At 35.6% G+C, this 21,218-nt stretch overlaps 2 protein-coding genes across 2 annotated transcripts in view; one reads left to right on the plus strand and one right to left on the minus strand.

Moving 5' to 3' along the window:
- LOC123874429 (serine/arginine repetitive matrix protein 1) overlaps positions 1–21,218 on the plus strand; it is a 229,914-nt gene that overhangs the window by 20,204 nt on the left and 188,492 nt on the right. The gene's annotated exons all lie outside the window — the stretch shown is intronic.
- On the minus strand, positions 11,202–17,364 carry LOC123874434 (putative mediator of RNA polymerase II transcription subunit 29). Its single transcript, XM_045919762.1, has 4 exons — positions 17,333–17,364; positions 16,396–17,012; positions 14,082–14,294; positions 11,202–11,772 (listed from the first exon to the last, which is right to left on the minus strand). The coding sequence occupies exons 1-4, from the start codon at positions 17,339–17,341 to the stop codon at positions 11,475–11,477; spliced, it is 1,137 nt and encodes a 378-aa protein (XP_045775718.1). The 5' UTR covers positions 17,342–17,364; the 3' UTR covers positions 11,202–11,474.

A 21,218-nucleotide genomic window follows, 5' to 3' on the forward strand; every position in this document is an offset into this window, starting at 1 on the left:
TTATTGCTTACGATAACTATACTTCCTATTAATTTTGATCGAATCGTCAGATCTTTGTTATGAGCTTTATGCCACTGGAGTCATAGAGATCTTCACTGCTGGATACTTACTATGTAATATATTTTTTTAGAATAAAAATAGCGAGCAAACAAGCAAGCGGGTCACCTAATTAAGCACCGATTACCTACCGCTGCCCATGAACATTTGCAACACCAGAGGGACCACCAATGCGACGCCGGCTTTACAGGAATTTGTTGATACACTCTTCGAATAACCTTACATAAACATAATAAACCTAATAGGTAGATATGGTCGTATCAATCGATCTTAGCATCTATATCTCGTCTAGACATAGGGCCCAACGGCTTCCTGCTTTATCATCAAGATTTACAAATACCTACTACATTTGTAAATCATCCAGTGGTGAACAGAGAGAGAGTGCAGTGCTGGACTGCACTCTCACACAGGCACGAGGTCACCACTCCAACACCAACACCTTGGAATTCCAACGTCCATTAGGACACGGGCACACTAGTACCGATCTACGAGATTATGAAGTAAAATAATATTAAAGTAAAAATGTATGGTTATAGAATTAAGTAATAACTTTAGCTAAGAAGTATAAAAAGAGCACTAAATCAGAATAAGTACGTATTTACAAATACCATAACAAAAATTTTGCAAAATTTTTGTCATAATAATTAAGGTTTTACAAATAAGTAGGCACTTATTCTGATTTAGTTCCCTCTTTTGACGCTAAACCGCCTTTGTTCTTCCAAACTTTTCCCGGTACGCTAAATAAATAACGTGTAAAATGTTTCTCCCTGATATTGGTAAAGTTTGGAGCAATAGTTACAGTAAATCTCGCTAAAGACAAACGCAAAGGGGCGAATGTCACGAAAGCGAACGGCCAGCGTTGATTTCTTGCGTAGTATAATATTGGGAATTCTCATTTACAAAGATTAGTAGATTTTTGAAGATTGGCTTGGCTTGTGTCTTGTATCGTAAACCTCTAGCTATCTATCCATATCTAATCTAGACTGAATTGCGATGTCTACGGTTGCGTTTAGCCATGAAAAGCTAGCAGACAGACACACTTTCGCATTAAGTATGAATATAATAATCATTGCAAGATTTTTACTATCTATATTGTTAGAAAAAAATGTTGATATCTCGATCAAGAAAAATCTGCTAGGAACTTTAACAAAATATAAAAAAGACTCCTACAAACAAGTTATGACCCTTTCATAGAGCTTTCATTTGTTACCTTTACTCAACCTTAAGTGTATCGTTAATAGCCCAACTTTGGTCATTTGCGGTTATGACCGGCATACCCTATTTAATGATAAACACCCCATAATATTGAATAGCCTAATATTGAAGATTTATTGCTTCAACTATCTTTGTTCAGTGTTAAGGTGTATTCAGAATGTTTCAGATTCGTTTGAATTTCTGTCAAATAAAATGTATAGAACAGATATTTTGAAAAATCCTACCGCTGCCACCACGTTATGAATTGAACAAGCACTCGATGGAAACTAATTAATTATTACTGATATATCCACATCGGTTTGACAAAACACAAAATTAGTCTTCATCTCCAACTCTGCTGAATACACTCTATAGCTTAGAAATTATTAGGTCGGAAGTATACGAAGCTTTTCACCTGGAGCCGAAGCAACTGAGCTAAATATTTTCTTATTATTATCTATCTTGCAGGTCGCAATCCAAATTGTATTTTCATCTTATTGCGTGTGAACATGTTCTTGTAAACATCCATTATCCCGTAATGGTGTGTTTATGGGAAATGATTTAACCTCTAATACAAAACTATTATTGGATATACGGTACACAGTTAGGTTAATAAAATTTCTCTCTCTAGCTTTCATTTACGAAAATTTATTTGGTGAGCATTACACTGATAAAATAATTATGAGCGTCTCCTTTTAATATCTTACTTCTTTATTATTTTTGGATATACTTGATTTTTAACCCCCGACCCAAAAAGAGGGGTGTTATAAGTTTGACGTGTGTATCTGTGTATCTGTGTGTCTGTGTATCTGTGTATCTGTGTATCTGTGTATCTGTCTGTGGCATCGTAGCGCCTAAACGAATGAACCGATTTTAATTTACTTTTTTTTGTTTGAAAGGTGGCTTGATCGAGAGTGTTCTTAGCTATAATCCAAAAAAATTGGTTCAGCCGTTTAAAAGTTATCAGCTATTTTCTAGTTTTCTTCTAGAAAAGAAGGTTAGATAACCCTTAGGTTCATAATATTCAAGTGTCAATTGAAAAATGTCAAGCTGTCAAGATGGACGTTGCCTAGATATACATAATTATTTATTTGAAAATGATTTGTCGGGGGTGTTGAAAATTTTTAATTTACACTTGTTGCATAGGTAGGTACTTTATTTCTATTTAGAACTTGGATAGGTAAAATCACGGAAAACGACAAACATATACTGGCAGCAAACAAACATAAAGGAACAGCCACAATCGTACTGGGGCAAGAAAATAAAAAGACCAAAGCGAAAATCAGACCGCCCGCTCTGCTGTGCATTGACTTTGATCTTGCCATCGGTTGCATTAAAATTTACATATTTTCTCTCCGTGTTTGTTCCCACTTTGATGTTGTTTTCAATGTGGTTTGTATTCAGTGGAAATCGATCGGCTGTTGAACGTTGTTTATTTCAAAGCGACACGGCATAACTTAGTTTGTGGCGAGGCCTTTGTTTTGGAAGTATGAGAAATATTAGAATACTTCAGTGGATACAATAACCGGTGGTTATTTGTTGGATGCGGTGTTTTATGTACAGACAGGGTGTGAGAAGCTACTACTAGTAGAGTTTATATTTTGGTCGTTCATTAAATAAAGTAAATACTACGAAAAATCAAAGAAGCTATTATGATAGTGAAACAAGAAGATAGTAAGGCAAGAGATTCAGTAATTACTTTTTCAAAAAGATACATTTAAAATTAATGTAAAAAAACGAATTGAGAACCACCTCATTCTTGGAAGTCGGTTAAAAATACGCGTCATATAAAGGTAAAAATGGTTTTTAATCTACCTAAGTATCCCGTTGGCAACTCAATACAAAACCGTTTGCTTTCATTCCATATTAATTAAATAAAAAACGATATCCATTTAATAAATATGATGATTTTGATTTTGACTTTCTTTGGCTATTGTTTTGATTAATTTTATTTGATGAAAAAGAAAAAAAAAGAATGAGGTCAAGAGATATATTATCGTATTCACATTTAATTCAAGGTCAAAATAAAATGAATGAAAGCCTATAGAAAATCTAGACTATAATAGCCTGTACATGATTAGAGGCGATGCCACACTCAAATGAGATTTGTTCAGGCAATTTGCGTAGTCTAGCGTCGCGGCGCAATCAGTCGCGTGTATTGTGAATTTGTAACAACTTCACCAAAATATTATTTTCTATCTACACACGAAATATATCAGCTAGCAGACTCTCCTTAAAAGAAGACTCTTTGTCACTTGCTCCATACAAACGTAGTTCTTCTCATTTAAATACTAAGCAACCAAATTCAATGAAATTTTGTAGACTAGTCTTAGAAAATAGCCAAGTCTGTGGTTTACCAGGTTTCCGTAAAATTCTCTAGTTATAAAGTTACACAGGTTTAAGATTTTATATGTAGCTTGAGAAAGTATAACTTCAAAACAGAATCTGGAAAACCACATATGGCCGGGGCACATATGGCGAAGCGCAGTGCAGAGCATTTTTCACAGTCAAAATATTATCGACATTATCATCATTGAAATAATATCTAAATTCAATTGTGCATCCGTGCGCATAAAGGAAAGGAAACGCTTAACCCTAATCAATATTCGGGAAGGTAATTGTTATCTCTGATAGTTTTAAAGATATGTAATTAGCTTCTTAAAGTGTAACAAAACGCTATGTTGTAAAAGTTTGGCTGGTAGGATGGTTGTTGGTATATACCAACTTACCTCACACAAGAATGTTTTTGATAATTCTGAGCTTTTTCAAAAAAAAAATCATCTAAAGCGACTCACAATCTTCTACTTTACCATTTTAAAGAAACGTATTAACTTGTCTTTCAACTCCTAGATCATACTTATTCTTATTCCAGAGCGTGTAATTTATTCATTCAGAAGCCAATAAGCATTGCATTTTATGCATCGGAGATTCTTCTATGAATAAATCTGATCTCAAATGTAAGGAGAGTTCTATTTTACTTCGACTCTAGTGACTAGTACATTTTTTATTCGATTCGATGACAAGTGACTGCCATCTCACCGTAATAAATGACGCTTGATGTAGTCTCACGGCCAAAATTAATAATAATCAATCTGTCTGTCTGTATCGATAGATTACAGATAAAAAATATCTGTAATCTATCGATAGAGTAGCGGCCGAACCGGGATTCATCATTTCGATTGATTGGCCCACTACTGAGTACGCTTCTCGCCTAATGATGAGAAGGGTGTAGGCTACCATGGCTCTACCATGCTAGCCAAGTGCGGATTGGCAGACTTTACCCCCCTTTGAGAATATTATGAGTTAGGCCTGCGGACTTCCTTACGAAGACTCAGAAAAGTTAGAGGTGCGTGCCCGGAATCAACCTTAAACCTCCATATAGGAAACCCATGTTTTAACCACTGGGCTGTTGACGTTTAAACTAGTTACAACGATCTTTCATGACTTCAATTACAAATAGCATAAAGATGTCAGCCTCCATAAAATGTGGTTGATTGGAGGATTTGACAAATAATGTAATCAACAAATGCAGTCTCCAATGTTTATCTAAAAACAAATATTCTGTGGAAGTGGAATATACAGTAGAGAATACCTTCAATGGTTGACAATTCAAATATTACGAGATAAGTTGCAGAACTTGGTTGTTGGAGTAATTAAGCTTTGATTACTCTACGATTTACATATCAATAGGATTAACTTTTAAAGTGGAAGGCTGGAACTTGGGAATTTCCAATCTGTCCAAACTTTTTGATTACGTGCCTTTTTTGTTCCAATTTTGGTATCTCGTTAAAAACTTGGCGCTTTGGAGTGGTGTGAATTGTGATGTACCTATTTATGTTTCCCCGTTTTTGTCATCCGAATTATTATTATTAGAACATTAAGGATTGTAGACGAGGGAGTTGTTCTGAGTAAAAGAACGGGCGCCCTTATACTGTTGTATAAGTGCCAGGGTAGCTGATTTTACTGGGCAAATTGATCAAGTGATCAATTCGAATATAATATGTGATAACTTAAAATTTTAAAAAACCCCCGACACAAAAACCTCTATAAGAAAACTAGAAAAGAGCTGATAACTTTCAAATGGCTGAACCGATTTTCTTTGATTATAGCTAAGAACACTTTCGATCAAGCCACCTTTCAAACAAAAAAAAAACGAAATTAAAATCAGTTCATTCGTTTAGGAGGTACGATGCCACAGACAGATACACCAATACACAGATACACAGATACACACGTCAAACTTATAACGCCCCTCTTTTTGGGTCGGGGGTTAAAAATATAACGATGTGATGATGTATTGTTATACTAATCTGTTACACTATTGCATTGCATTATTTTTCTGCCAGTGTGCATTTGGGTCGTATAATAGAAATAGAAAGTCCAAATATCTCATGTTATTACTTTAACGGATAATAAAAATGACGCTATAATTAAAATAGCATTTGAAACATTCACAGAATTTCACCTGGTCACGCTTTCAATACGGATAGTAAGATTTTTAGACACGCGATCTTTCTTCTCTGTGACTGTTGAGATGATTTCACATATATACCGACTATACTAGTATGATAATATATGTACCATCAATCAATGCTGACTATATCAATGTAAAATAATTTACAGATAGCGATTCTACCTACTTGGGAATACACATATAAACAGATAACAGAAATATACATAAACACAAATGTTAACCTATATGAAAAATAACTTTTTTTCATTTAACTTTTAAATTTTAGGCTTTACTTGATATAGCCCTATTAAAAAGTACTTAATGTGTTTATAATAAGAATGGCATTGACTAAACGTGAAAAAATAATTGGATTGCGTTAACAATGATGAGTGTTTTAAAGATTTTATTTTAGTTCCGTTGTCTTTTCACAAAACCCCCATTTCCTCTGTTCGTGATGTCAGACAGCTGCTTCCTGTCTACGGTCGATTTTTCAGCATTTCGAATAATAATCTTAATGATTCAAAAATTTGAACACCTTTAATGGTTGAAATTTTATTGTTATTCGGGAGAAAAAAAAGGGATTTTAACCGACTTCCATAAAATAAGTTTCTTATTTCGCTGAGAATTTTCTATCACAATATTAATTTCATGAATTAATGAGAGTAAAATCATTATGGGCTATGTTCAAACTTGGCTAGACGATGGTAAAACTAAAACAAACAAATATGTAACAATAATTTAATTAAACTAATAAATGCAACTTGGAAAACTATTTACAATAAAATATTCTAAAATGAATCACAGCAGATTTGTTACCTATAAATACGTTGGTGGAAGGTAGCTTTTCATCGAAGGTCCTGCTCTACCCAATGGTGGTAGATTCTGGGTATGGAATGCTTTAATATGCCTCTGAGGTTCTGGAAGAAGTTGGCTCTTTTGCATAGAATTCTTATGACGTTGTAGAACTTTATAGTTTTTAATTAGACCATGCAATTCTTGTTGTTGGTGACGATTTAATGTTCTGAAGTCATTATCTTGCTTCTGTATGTCTTCATCATTAGGTTCCACATAGTAATTGGTATTTTCTTTAATGGGAACGTAATGAGTAGGTATATCTTTTAAATTTGAATTTTGGATGTAGTGCTGTACAGGTTTGCTCTTTGGTTTTGTTTTGACTGATTCAAAGTGATTTTTCAGAACCATATAGTTAAGAATGTTGTTAATGTCTAAAGGCTTCGATTTAATTGTTTTAATTTCGTTTTTGGGTTTTTGGGTTTCATGGTTTTCTTGCATATGAAGGTATTTAACTTCTTTATCATATTTGATTTCTTGATTCTCGTTGTTTGCTTTATTTATTTGTTTATTGACAATTTTGATTTCATTTTGAGGATTTTCTTGAAAATTATAATATTTAGGTTCTGTATCAAGTTTGATTTCTTGATTTTCATTGTATGCGTTATTTTCTATTGTGGATTTATTATTCAATTTTTCTTCCTTATTAGATGGTTTGAATAAATTTCTTAAGAAGATATTATCTCTTAGCACTTCACTTATGGAGGCTTCGGTTGTTGTGGTTTCTTGTTTTATCGCTTTTTCACTGTTGTACGTTATCGGCCTAAAACTGCTGTTTTCTTCGTTTATATAAAAATTTAATGTGGTTTTAAGCGTGTTTGACATTGGTTCTATAGTGGATGGTCTTTCGTTGTAATTTGATGAAACCTCATTGTCAGAAATTGTATGTATTGTTTTTAAATTTACTGCAGAATTGCTATTTGGTATCGTTATTTTCGAAGGTTCGAATGATGTTTCGTCAAAATTATATGACTGAGTTGCAATTTGACTCTGCGGTATAAAGTTGTGACGACTAATTATATCCGAACGAATTCCCGAAGTCTCTTTCTTATTCATTGAATTATCTTCTTGTTTATATATTTGTTCCTGTATATCACTATAAATATCATTTTGTTTTCTCGTCATTTCATCAGTATTCTGAGTGTAGAGATTAATTGGTTCAGTTGTCAAATGCAATTCTTCTGGTTCATCGAATGTTTTGGTTATATTTTGGCTTTCATAAGTTGGCTGATATCCATTGCCAGCCTTGTAGTCAGCATTATTGGATGCTTCAGCATTTTGAGATAATATTTGAGTATGTATCATATTTGTATACTGATCAGGTGTCATATCGCTGAAATTTATTACTACATCGTCTCCTTCGGCAAATGAGCGGGAAATAGAATTTTTCGGATTTTGATCTATATTAGCATTAAGACCATACTGCCATCGCCATAAGGCTTTATTTGCTTCTTGATCATGTTCTTTAACTTCAGCTTCATAGTTCATAAGTTGCGGTAACGCAGATTTCTCAGAAGTGGCTTTAGCAGAAGGTTGTGGCTGCGTCGAAGGATTATGTGCACCCTGTGACGCCAAAAATGTTATTTGTGGTGTTGGCATAGGATTGACTTTTGACTTAGTTTGTTGCATTTCATAATTTTGTTTAGCTGGGACTTGAAAGCTTTCTGCCGTTACTAAATTATTTTGAGTATTGGAACCTTGTGAATATCCGAAAGAAAATGCTTCCGGTGTTTTTCCAGTAAAGAGGTTTCTAGAGGGTGGATTATTGTAAAAACTTCGCTCGTTTATTTCATATTCTTTATCATCATTTTCCCAAGATGATTTTAGGTGCGGTGGCTTTTTAGCCTCTTCAGCCAAGTTGTATTGTACTGCCCTAAAATAAAAATAATATAAGCTTAAATCTAAAAGGTCTTATTACTGAAGTGTATAATTTAAACATATTGTTTTTACCTTTGTATAATCTCCGGAATAGGGGGCGGTACTGGCAAGTGATCACCTGTAGCTCTAAAACCATTAGAATCAGCGATGTAATGAACTGTGTACGTACGTCCATCATCACCAACATAAGAGTACGAGCCTTCCACTACTTGCTCTTCTTTATCAGATCCCATATTTTCCATGCGACTATGTTGCACGTAATGGGTCTGATCGGCACCCAGAGCTCTAAAATAAATTTCAAAAATCATTGTCAAAATTATGTCATAGAGACCTCCATACTTGCTAAGGTGCGTCTGACATTTACTTTTTATGCTTTTTAAATATTGAATCGATTTTGACAAAATTTGGCATATAGACAGCTTGCTAACTGGAGATGGACATAAGATAGGGAATTGTTATCCCAGGAATCAATTAGTTCCCACAGGATATTATAAAACCTTTCACGCAGACTAAGTCACAAACATAAACTAGTCTTTAAAAACTATTTAATCTAGTCTTCAATAATCAGGTTAGGTCAACTTACTCATAACTAAAACTTCCATCTAGATCCATTTCGTTGGATAATCGAAGTATTGGTATTGCAGGTTCTGTTGTAGATGAAATAAAAACACCAGGTGCTTGAATGTAGTGAGGAGTTTGATACGAAGATGCTTTTGCTTGATCGTGGCTTTGATCAGCCTTTTGTATTTCACTAGTTATTATCATTCTACGGGCAGCTGGATTTTGGCTTTTTTGTTCCCTTTCTTTTGGTCCAATGGTTACATAACTAGGTGCTTTGACTTCAAATCTTGGCTGACTGGGCTGACTTGCTTGATGAACTGGTAGTTGATGATTAGACATTCTTGAGTTAAACATACTATCTTTTTTCTCTTGTGCTTGTTTCACTGTATTGTTGTTGGCACGATTGAAATAATTTTGAGGTATTCGATTTGCTTGGGGTGTATTACTTTTTTCCTCACGATCATTTTCTTCATTTTCTTCGTCATCGAACCTCAGTGTAGAAGACATGTACATTGGTAAAGACGTAGGAAATATGGATGGTGTTTTTGTTCCAGCACGTGGTGAAAATTGAAAAGGGAATTTATTAAAATTGTTCATTGATAAATAAGGAATAGGAGTATGTGATTCTGGTGGTAAATAAATGGAACTATCTGAAGTAAACGCTGAGCTTGGAGTTTGAAATTGAGGTGGAAACGGAAATTGGTCTTGTTGAAACTTTTGACCACTTATAGTAGCAGCAAAATTTATGAGTAACGATTTAAATAAAATCTGAAACAATATTTTTATATAGTTAGACATTTTTAAAACTTACAGCGCTTGATATAAAAATCCAACATTCACAAAACACTTCACTCACCAGCCTCATTTTTGAAGCTGAAATAGCTTTTTCTTATACAAAATAAACGTCACTTCTTTGCACAAAAGAAAAATAAACTGGTAATGAAAATGAATTCCGCATACATTTATACACACGCAAGACTGTAGCCAAGCATTCGTGAAAATCTCGCTTAAGTGATGTTGTTTTCTCCTGTCTGTTAAGAAAGGTTTATAACTGTGCGTTATCAAAAACATTAACTTTGTCTCTAAATACCAAAAAATGAATTTAAGAATAAATACATATCTATAATGTGAACGATTTCGAAATTCTATAAAAAGCGTGGAAAGGATTCAGTGTCAAGTATATCTTGGATTAAATCAACTGCATATCTACTTACGAATCACAAACAAGTTTTTTCGGCAGGACAAAAAATGTCTCAATAAATTAGGTACTTATTGCTATGATCATTTCGACGGGCATTTCTCAAAGAAAAATGATGCAATTTTCGTAATGGTCAGTGTCAATGCCCTTACAAACTGGTTTTAGTTTCGTGGCTCCATGTGTAAAATAACATATAATGTTAAGCACAATTGTTTTTGTTAATGCCATGAATTGTAAAAACAAGAAACTAGACAATGCCCGCTGCTTCGTCCGCGAGGAGTTAAGTTTTTAAGAAATCCTGGGAAACTCTTTGATTTTCCGGGATAAAAGTAGCCTACATCCATCTCCAGAATATAATCTATCTCTACAACAAACAGATGATGCCAGCAACCTTCACCACGTGGATTTAGGTTTTTAATATTGTTACATTTTAGGGGACAAAAGTAGCCTATATCACAGGATGCAAGGCATTTCTGTATCTCGTCAAGATCGGTTAAACGGATGGACCGTGAAAAGATAGCAGACTTTTGTATTTATGTATGGAGTATGGATGGTCAACGTATTTGTGGTCGTATCGATGGATAGTCCGCGACAGGTTAAGATGGCAATCGGGGTATAAGGCGGTGGGACGCGCCGCACGTCACCCGCACTCGCCCGTATCGAGTTAGCGAGACCATATTATATAGCACTATCTTACAATTATAAAAAGCCCGCTAGAATTAGGCTTTTTTCTTTCAAATCTTTGTAAATATGTATCTGTGTGTACTTTTATTATACACACCTTACCTAATATTTATTTATTTTTTCAGGTTTTCTAGCATTTATATGGAATGGCATGTATTAAAACAAATAATTTATGATTACTTAAAATTTATTATAAAAATAATTACGAATACAATCACATCTATCACTGGCGAGAGGTTTATCACAAACTCTTTAAAACCTCTGTCAGTTATCAAGTTCACAATTATTATAATCGTGACCAAGATGACTGATAACGGAGGAATATCTTATGGTGAGGTAATTTGATACAATTTAAATGCTATTCTGTTGTTTTCTAACCACCATCAGGCTAAAGCTACTCTAGACAACAATGTCACATATAAATTAACTACCAATCAATGTTTCCAACGTAAAAGAAATTTATAATAAAAACTCTTCATTGTCGAATTTTCATTACACTAGTAACATGGTTTTTGGTTACAAATTCCTTGCTCTAATTGCTTACATGTGGAGGTCTAACGTAGCCCTGACCAAATAGTTCCTATTCTGTTTCGTAAGTTACCGACGACGACCGTATCCAGTTTGAGGAGGGTAGTAGTTCGTTGGGGGATAATAGGTTTGCTGCTGTTGCTGTTGAGGATAATAGGTCTGTTGAGGGTACTGCGTTTGGGGTGGTTGCTGAGGTTTGGTAGGGTACGTTTGCGGGGGCGATGTTTGTGGAAATGTTGACGGGCCTGTTTGTGGTGGCGCTATCGGTCTTGGTGGTTCTTGACCTGGGGGATAGTAACCCTGTTGTTGTTTGTTCTTCTCTGCTTCGGCTTTTGCCGCTTCCTCCTTGGCGTTTTGGTCGATTGATCTGTAAATAAAATAACTGTTAACTATGGTAATTTTTACCATAAGTTTGCACCAAAAAATATTATCCATGTGCATGTTGGACAGATCATCGTATGCGACGAACCTCATAACCTATTTTGTTGTCTTTTAGTACGCCGTGCGGAAAATTGGGTAAACTCTTTGATAGATTACAAGAAAGCTATGTAATGTTTCGTCACTGCAAACTCACGGTTAGCGCCACAGAATTAGGAGATGTAAGTCGTTACACCACGCCTGACTGCCCTGCCTGTATTTTCGGTCAAAAATTTGATATGCCATTAGTGACACTTTTATATAATCTTCTCGCAAACGTTAACTGATGTATGGCTGCTAATAAATTACTATTTTGTCCTATGTATATTTGATCAAGTCAAGATAGTTCGATAATTTCGTGTATAAATCTTAATTTAAAGCGATTCAAGCGTTATTTATGAGACCACTTAAAATAATACAAGGTATTAACTATTTCTTCATTGAAAAACTGTTAGATTTACGAGCATACAAATGAAATAGAAGTTTAAAATTGCTGTTTATAAAAATCAATTTTTCATTCATGAATAATTTATGCATGTGTTTAGAAGTCATTATACTCTTGTAAATGCAAATAAAATGTGTTCAAAAGAAAACACGAATCTGTATTGAGGACTATCATTATTACACTGTTTATAACATCATTATTTATTTACTAGCTGCAGTCACTGACATGGTCGTTAAATATCTATGGGTCGCATAAGAAATTCAATCACTCAGCTGGCGATGAAAACAGATTAGCTCATCCAGCTCCGTGGAACTTGCTATTGCTGGTGCGGATTTGATTCGAGCAAGTGTCGGATTTGTAGTTTCTGTACGCGATTAACTCAGAAAAATGAGGAGATCCAGAGGACCAGAGTAAGCGACATACTCGTAGCTCAGCAGGTTGTAAAGCCGAAGTGGTAATGGGCAGGGCGCATAGTTTGAAAAATCGATAGACCTTGGGGTCCCAAGGTGTTAGAATGGCGACCTTGCACCGGAAAGTAATGTTGGACTCCCCACTAGTAGACAGGCCACATCAAGCGAATGGTAGGGTGCCACTGGTTTCCCTGGGAAGTCCCTACTATAGACCTATGTCCAGCAGTAGACGTCTATCGTTTGATAATCATGATGATGATGATGATGAGGCACTGATTTAGTTGACAACTATACATGACAATTTTTTCTGAATAATTCATATACAAGTGTAAATTAAAAATTTATAACACCCCCGACAAGTGAAGGTTACAGCAACTAGAAAAGAGCTGATAACTTTCAACCGGCTAGCTAAGAACACTCTCGATCAAGCCACCCTTCAAACAAAAAAACTAAATTAAAATCGGTTCATTAGTTTAGGAGCTACGATGCCACAGATCGATACATAGATAAATAGATACACATGTCAAACTTATAACACCCCTCTTTTTGGGTCGGGGGTTATAAATGATCATGATCATACTTTACAATACTATAACATTATATTATTACGATCTGACTGAAACTGCTCGTTCTCAAAAATGGTTTTATTTGGTGTTGGGTACTTAGGTATGTTATATTTTTCAAACTTCACCATCTAGAGATACTGGGTTTAATGGGTCCGTAAAACTGCCATACCCTCCAGGTTAGGGCGTTTATAATACTGCATTACCATTTATCATTGTGCGAGATCGCGGCCAAGCGAATACCTGTCATCGTCCTAATAAAACGCACCCAATAAAAAGCGGCACCAAATAAAAACTTCTTAAAAAATTGGAGATAAGTTAACTTAACATCCATATTTTATTTGATAGAAGAAACATTGTATTTATGGAATTTAGATGATTTAATAATTCACTCACGAAACTCTAGCAAACTACGTATATTTACGGAAAGTGCGGAGCAGCCTCAATATCCATACGATGTAATTTAGCCCCAATGGAACTCAATGTAATTTTGTGTATAGTTTACGGATTTCCGTAAAAAAGAAATTAGTTAAAAGTTACACGGGTTTAAGAATTTACAAACAAATCTTTGAGCCCTTGTAACTTTTGTAACCCCCGACCCAAAAAGAGAGCTGATAGCTTTCAAACGGCTGAACCGATTTTTTTGGATTATAGCTAAGCATACTCTCGATCAAGCCACCTTTCAAACAAAAAAAAACTAAATTAAAATCGGTTCATTAGTTTAGGAGCTACGATGCCACAGACAGATACACAGGTACACACGTCAAACTTATAACACCCCTCTTATTGGGTAGGGGGTTAAAAACAAATAAGACTAACAGAAAACCAAGGTATAACTTACGCTTGAATCGCTTCGGGAACTGGTGGTGGTTTGGGCAAATGGTCACCAATAGCATGGAAACCGGTATCATCTGCCCAGTATGTGACGGAGTAAACTTTGCCGTCAGCTGCGGTGAAGGAGTAGAACCCTTTCTTCACAAGGCTCTCTTTTTCTGTGTTCGGATTCGTGAAGTAACCTTCTTCAGCTACGTGCGTGCCGTCAGCGATTTCATATCTGTTGAATTTAGAGAGATAAGTACATAATATCTTTATTAGGGTTCCGTACCTCAAAAGGAAAAACGGAACCCTTATAGGATCATTTTGCTGTCTGTCTGTCTGTCCGTTTGTCTGTCTATCGTGTCAGTCAAGAAAACCTATAGGGTACTTCTCTAGAATCATGAAATTTGGCAGGTAGGTAGGTCTTATATCATAAGTAAAGGAAAAATCCGAAAACCGCGAATTTGTATGTACATGTACATCACTAAAAAAATATTAAAATGTGTGTTCAAATTCAAAGTAAGATAACTTTACCAATTGGGGTATCATATGAAAGGGCTTTACTTGTGATTTCTAAAACAGATTTAATTTATTTTTATGCTTAATAGTTTTTGATTTATCATACAAAATGTCGGCAAAATACCCGTATACGGAACCCTCGGTTGGTGAGTCTGACTCGCACTTGGCCGGTTTTTAATCCAATTAGTAAATTTACTATAACGATAACATTTGGCGGAGGGTAAAGAATTTTTACCCCTGATCCATCTAATATTTTTCAATATTAGTCAAATCCACTCATCGCCGGCCCACTATGCAGGACGGATCTTCTCTCAGAACGAGAAAAGTTTAGCCATAATTCACCACGCTGCGCTGGCCAACTGCAAATCGGCAAACTTCACACACCTTTAAGAATAATTTGGAGAACTCTCAGTCACGAAGGTTTTTTCTCAACGTTTTACTGCACCGTCAAAGCAAGTGATATATAATAGCTTAAAAACGCAAAAAGTTAGAGATGCGTGCCCGGAATCAAATTCTGGTCCCCACTAAGATATTACCACTTTTTAGCATTTTTTCGCTTCAAGATTAGCATAACAGAAACACAAATAGGTACATGTTTATAAAAATACCTTTGGACTTCCTAAAATAAAGTGTTAAAGAGCTCTACTATGAAAGAGCTATAAAGCGAATCCGGACTAAAAAGGCGAATAAAATTAGCAACTAACCAGCCAAGTCCATTATAGCGGATGATAGCAGATTACGTGGGATTTCGTTGTAGAAGTTTTATTTTAGGACGTATCTAATTATGCAAAGTTTTAGGAACGAAATATTCAACAGTTATATTGGTGATAAAATAACAAGTTTTTTTAGTCACTTCTTCGTCAATTTTTATGATAGTCGATACACCGTTAGGGTCTCATAAGTCATAATATTGAGAAAATCCACAAAAAACTTTGAACACATTTGCATACAAATGATTCTTAAGTTATTGATCGTTTAATGGTTTAGGATATAATTTTTAAATGGACACTTCCAGACGCTTATAAAATTTAAATACAACAATCGAATTAAAATCAGATCAAATTTTTAGCAATTCGTACCTAAAGTAAACAAATTTTCAAAATGTTTTTAACAACTAACTAAATTGATTATTGCCTTTGGATCTCATGCAGTCATATGCAAATATATTAACTTAGTTATTTGGGTATTGGAAAGAGATAATGAATTTAGTTAAATGCCTTTTAGCGACCCTTTTCTGTATTTGAAGGTACCGTCGATAAATTAACACGAAAAGGTTCAACCATCTTGATAACTTGTATAAATTTGTGTCTGCAGGGTATTTTGCACCGGACTGTATTAAATTTCAAATGCCTGTAATAATTTAGCCTTGAACAATGTTCAGGCAAAAATTTTAAGGATACGTTTTTAGGCTGAGTTTCGTTGATAATAATTAATGTAAAATTAATGTAATCTTCGTCAAGTTTTATTTTACTAATTCTACTTTTATTCTAGTTTTCTTTTTACAGTTCAAGAACTACTACTACTACCTGTACTACTAGCGATCGTGAGTTTTAAAGAAGTTTTTCTTTTTATTATAGGTACGATTACAATAATGTGTGCACCAATTTAAACATATTTTCTAGGGCACATATTTGATTTGAAATAATTACACTTAGCGGTTACCTTTGAGATAGCAGTTTCCATTTTTCTATACATATTTCATTTTAGTTAAAAAAAAGTTAAGCCAAAAGGCATGTTTTGTGGATTTTTGAAATAAGATGTAAGGTGATAAATTGTGACTTACGAGTAGTTAATGAACTAATAAGAAAATGCACACTTACTCATATTTGTAGCTGCCATTTTCTCCGAGGGATTGTTCATTTTTTATGACTGCAACGGACTCAGTTGTCGTGGATGTGGAAGAAGGCGTCTGATTCCAGTTGTTCCAATTATTATTTGTGTTTTGGTTGTTCCAGTTTTGAGAACCAGTGTTTGTGGGCTTAGTCCACGTATTTTGTGAACTTGGTGGGTTTGTGGGTGTGGTCCACGTGTTTTGTGAACCCGTGTTCTGGTTGTTCCAGTTATTTTGCTGGTTATTTGCTGGGTTCTGAGGATTCTGGGTCCATGAGTTCTGAGGATTGTTCCACGTGTTTTGGTTTTGGTTATTGTTCCAAGAGTCCCAGTTGTTTTGTGGGTAGTAAGTGTTTTGTGGAGGATTATTTTGAACTGGGGCGTAGCCACCTTGGGAAGCTGGGGGAGAAGGAGGAGGAGCTGCATTGTTATAATTATTTGAAGGAGGATTCCAGGGCCTTGTCGGAGCGTAACCTTTAGATTGAACATATTGTTGTGACTTTTGAAGGTCCATAGAAGCAGCAGCCTGAAGATCGTCTATCGACTCTTCATCCATTTCCATAACTTCTGCTAGCGAGATCGCTAGCGTGACGGCGAGAATGACTAGCTGTAAAAAAAATAAAAAATTAAAACTACTACGTTTGTTTTATTTAAGTTTTTCAACCATAGTAGTAGTAAACTAAATTTTAAAATTACGCTGATAGTAAATTAGGTATTTAAATATATGCTATTATTAGTTGAATTAAATTTAAGTTCACTTTTGAATTCCACAAAATCACTGTCTTGCCTTTTTGAAATAATTCGCTTCATTATAATATTAGAATTTTCAAAATCGCCTAATGCCGTGTTAATTGCGCGTATCCATTTTTGTCACTGTCCCAAGCACATTCCTAGTTATTTTCACTTCACAAAATTCCAAGGACTCACCAGCTTCATGTTGATGTCCTTCCTACTCCGCGCTCTGGTCGAAACTGTGGCTTCAAGGGGTCGAAGCACATTTTTATAGGAAAAATGTCCTGCGTCCTCCATCGTAAGCGAACCACGGCATCTTAGTGCGGCACACAATGACCTCACCTTTGATGTCTCCGATTAGAGGATACGGATTTAGGAAAGATGCACTTAGCTCATTGGTAAAATTGTGTTTTAAATCTTAAACTAATCAGAAGGGTCGAAAAGCTCGGCTTATATTTTTTGCGAAGAAATAAGACGGTAATTAGTAATCTTTCACAAGTTTTACAGAATTCTGATCTCTCATTCGTGGTTAGAACAATCTAATAGAAAATATGCTTTAGAAGTTCAAAGCTTAATCTCAAGTTTTAGATGTACTTAAGGAAGATATTTTTGTAAAGCAACTATAATTACTGTGTATTTTAAATTTTACAGTATGTAAACGGGCAGAAGCTTCGTCAGAAGCGTTTACATTTGCATAAAACTATAAAGCGTAACTTGAATACATATTTTTTTCGGTCATTTTTTTAGTTTTATTAGTATGCAGACAGTAAAAAGTAGCAGTCGACACATTTATAGTCTTTGATTAGACATGGCTCTGTTTTTTCAAAGGTTTAAAGAATACATAAGTACAACAAATTCGCTAAACGATGAGAAACTCCAAACTCCACTTGGTCGAATCAAATCCGCGCTATTTCCAATAGCAAGGCAAGGTCTACGGAGCTCTGCATGTCACACGGAACCGAGGCACATGGCGCTATACCTACATTGTTTACTGAAGGATCATTGGTGAAAAGGGTTCCGATCTTCAGTAACAGGGAACATGGGCAGAGAGAGAAAGAATATCGAATTTATAATAAAACATAGAGCAAGGAAATTCATGTGATAGCTACATCAGTAAAGCCCCAAGCATACTACGTTATTCTATAAATGAGTGACGCTGTAAGGTTGAACGTCCGTCGGCTAATATCGCGTGAGCGATTACTTCTTTTTGGAGCTAAGCGACTTATTTTTAGATCGACCTCTAGCGAGAGGTTCGAGGGCTCGGGTGTCCAAATAAAAGAATTCGGACATTTCATAGTTTCCGTAGGGAAGAAGAAAGCTTATTTTATTGGCCACTAATGCCCAATTCACACCAATTGCGTATGCAGCACGTACACGTGACACATGCATAGTGACACGCGTGAACCCGTAGACAAAACTGCACAGTGCACGCATTACGTCTACCTAAACGTTCACGCCATGCAAGTGGTATCCCATGTTTCATATAGTTCCATACATTACAACGCAATGGTCTATTTTTAATTAAGTCTACGCTTACGCAGCCTGTGTAAACGAGCTCTTCGTTGGAAGTTGTTATACATAAGCAAGACGCGGCGATAGAAGCCAATGTGCGACCAGCCTTATACGTCATTCATAAAACTTGTAGGAGTTGATTACGCCTGTTTGCATTCCGCTTAGCAAGTGGCTGATTCTGTATTGTGAGAATTACCCTAATAGGCTTTAGAGGACTGTTTAATACAAAAGTGTGATATATCGTTACTTATTTTTGATTGCCCTGCTGTATTATTGTAGGTTGATTTTGTCAATGACGAAGATGGTATAAAAGAAGGAAGGATGGTGTAAAGGTAAGTTGCTTATTCCATATTCACCCGTCCTTACCGGAACAAAGGTAACGACTACATACCTACGTACATACGACTAGATAAAACGCTCTATAATCAAAGTTGTCATCGCTTAGAGTTAGCACTCCTTCATAATGGTGGAGGTTTTTTTGAGATGATAACGCGTGGGTTCCCAGATCTTTTGCATAAACTAACTATCAGATTTTATGATAGTACAGACGTAAGCGTCATGTGTATATGGGTATAATTTCTGTCAGGCCATCTATCTTAGTTAACAGCGAAATGCAAATGGAAAAACAGTGTATCACGACGACGAAGTCACCTCGTGAACAATATGTGAAGTTAACAATAAATTTTTTATTTAATATTAGTAGGTAATAAATACCGTCTGCAAAATGTAATGTACCTACCTATACCTAGTGATTTCGGTATCCTACAGACTGAGGATGCAAAGCTACTTGTGCTAGTATTTTGTTTTATAAATAGCCAGTTGTGCCTGCGACTTCGTCCGCGTGGATTGAGAGAATGATTGAAAAAATCCCGTGCAAACTCTTTGATTTTACGGGATAAAACGTAACCTATGCCACTCTCTAGATATTTAATTCTGCAACCATGCAAAAATCAAGTCTATTCGTTACTTCGTTGCGACGTGATTCAAAGACACGCCGATAAACCAACAAACAGACACATTTTGGCATTCGTAATATGGGTACATAATATGGGTACATAATATGGGTACATAATATGGGGTACCTACTACCTAACAATAGTAAAATTAATCAAAGGATCGATATTATTAATACATACCTATTATTATAATTAATCATTTCGGTAGGAAGGTAGGTACATACTCAATTTTTTTTTTGAATATTAGCCATGCTAATTATGACTAATACTCCCCTTTCCCCTGAACCGTGGTGGGGTTTGAACCGCCGACCTTTCGGAATTCAGTCCGCTCCTCAACCGTTGAGCTATCGAGGCAATTATAAATTCGGTAGGGGTATTTGCTGTCGCTTTTTACTATAGGTGATTTTTTACGGAAATTATCGCCGTCGCCGACACCGATAAACGCCCACAGCTGGACATTAAGTCTCTTGTACGGACATCCACACGCCACGATCTTGCGGGACGCCTGGATCCAGCGGCTCGCTGCGAATTGATTAATTTTTGATTAATCAATTCATATATTAATAAATTGACTGTTCATATAGTCTAGTTCATCGACTGTCAACGCTACGCTTTCCGGTACGTAGTAGCCATTCCAGCACCTTGGGACTCCAACTTCTATCGGTTCTTTGAAGTATTTCCCTATTTATTGCCACTTCAGTTTTGCAACCCGTTCGACTATGTGTTACGGAAGTGCAAATCATTAAATTCTGCGCTTCGGCTGTCATTATTTTTTTATAATAACTAGATTAATTTTTTAGCGTTTAAACTACTGTCAGTAATTGATTTCGAAACTAGTCGGGCTTACATCGAGTAACCACGTGAGTGCAGTCGGGAGCATTTATATTTATACTTTCATGTCTGAATATGCAGTCAGTACAAAGTGTATTATTTAATTATGATGTACTTACTCTGCGATGTCCCTGGCATTGAAAGTTTGCCGGCGATGGCAATCTCTTAATTTACAACAGTTCAGCCGCGGGAGGAACGAGTTTGCCGTACCTACATAAATTACAGTGAAGCGATGAATTAATTTTTTCAATAAATGTCAAAGCTTTCGCAATATTCCCCGAATTGGTGTTAATATCCGTTCTTTTTTAAGGGTTTTTTGAACAGGTATGAATCTCCAGGCTTAAATTGGTATACAAATTGAATCCTCAAATCATTGCTTGGTTTGTGCTGGCCCTGCTTGCTGCTAATCATTGGCTTATGGAAGCTCACTGCTGGAAATAGGCCTTTCCTTTTTAATGCCACCTTATCGGCCCTCATTTTTCTCATCCAGGTACATTCCCGCCACCTTATTTGAAACGAACGCATCCCAAACTACTTGCACCTATGCTTACCTACTTTACGCAGTCTCAACTTCAAAACTTTTCATGATACACTTACACTATAAAAAGAGTTATTTAAACCCATAGACAATTATTAATATGATCAACAATTTATAGTGAAGGAATGCTCAGTAAAAAAAGAAATCTAAAAAAGCGAGCACTTTACAGACAAGTCAGGGTCAAGTGGTCAAGTCACCATAGAAACGATGAAAAAAGGTTCTTGCGTGACTGCGGTGAACTTAC

Source organism: Maniola jurtina, chromosome 18, assembly GCF_905333055.1.
Source record: "Maniola jurtina chromosome 18, ilManJurt1.1, whole genome shotgun sequence".
NCBI classification, from domain to species: Eukaryota; Metazoa; Arthropoda; class Insecta; order Lepidoptera; family Nymphalidae; genus Maniola; species Maniola jurtina.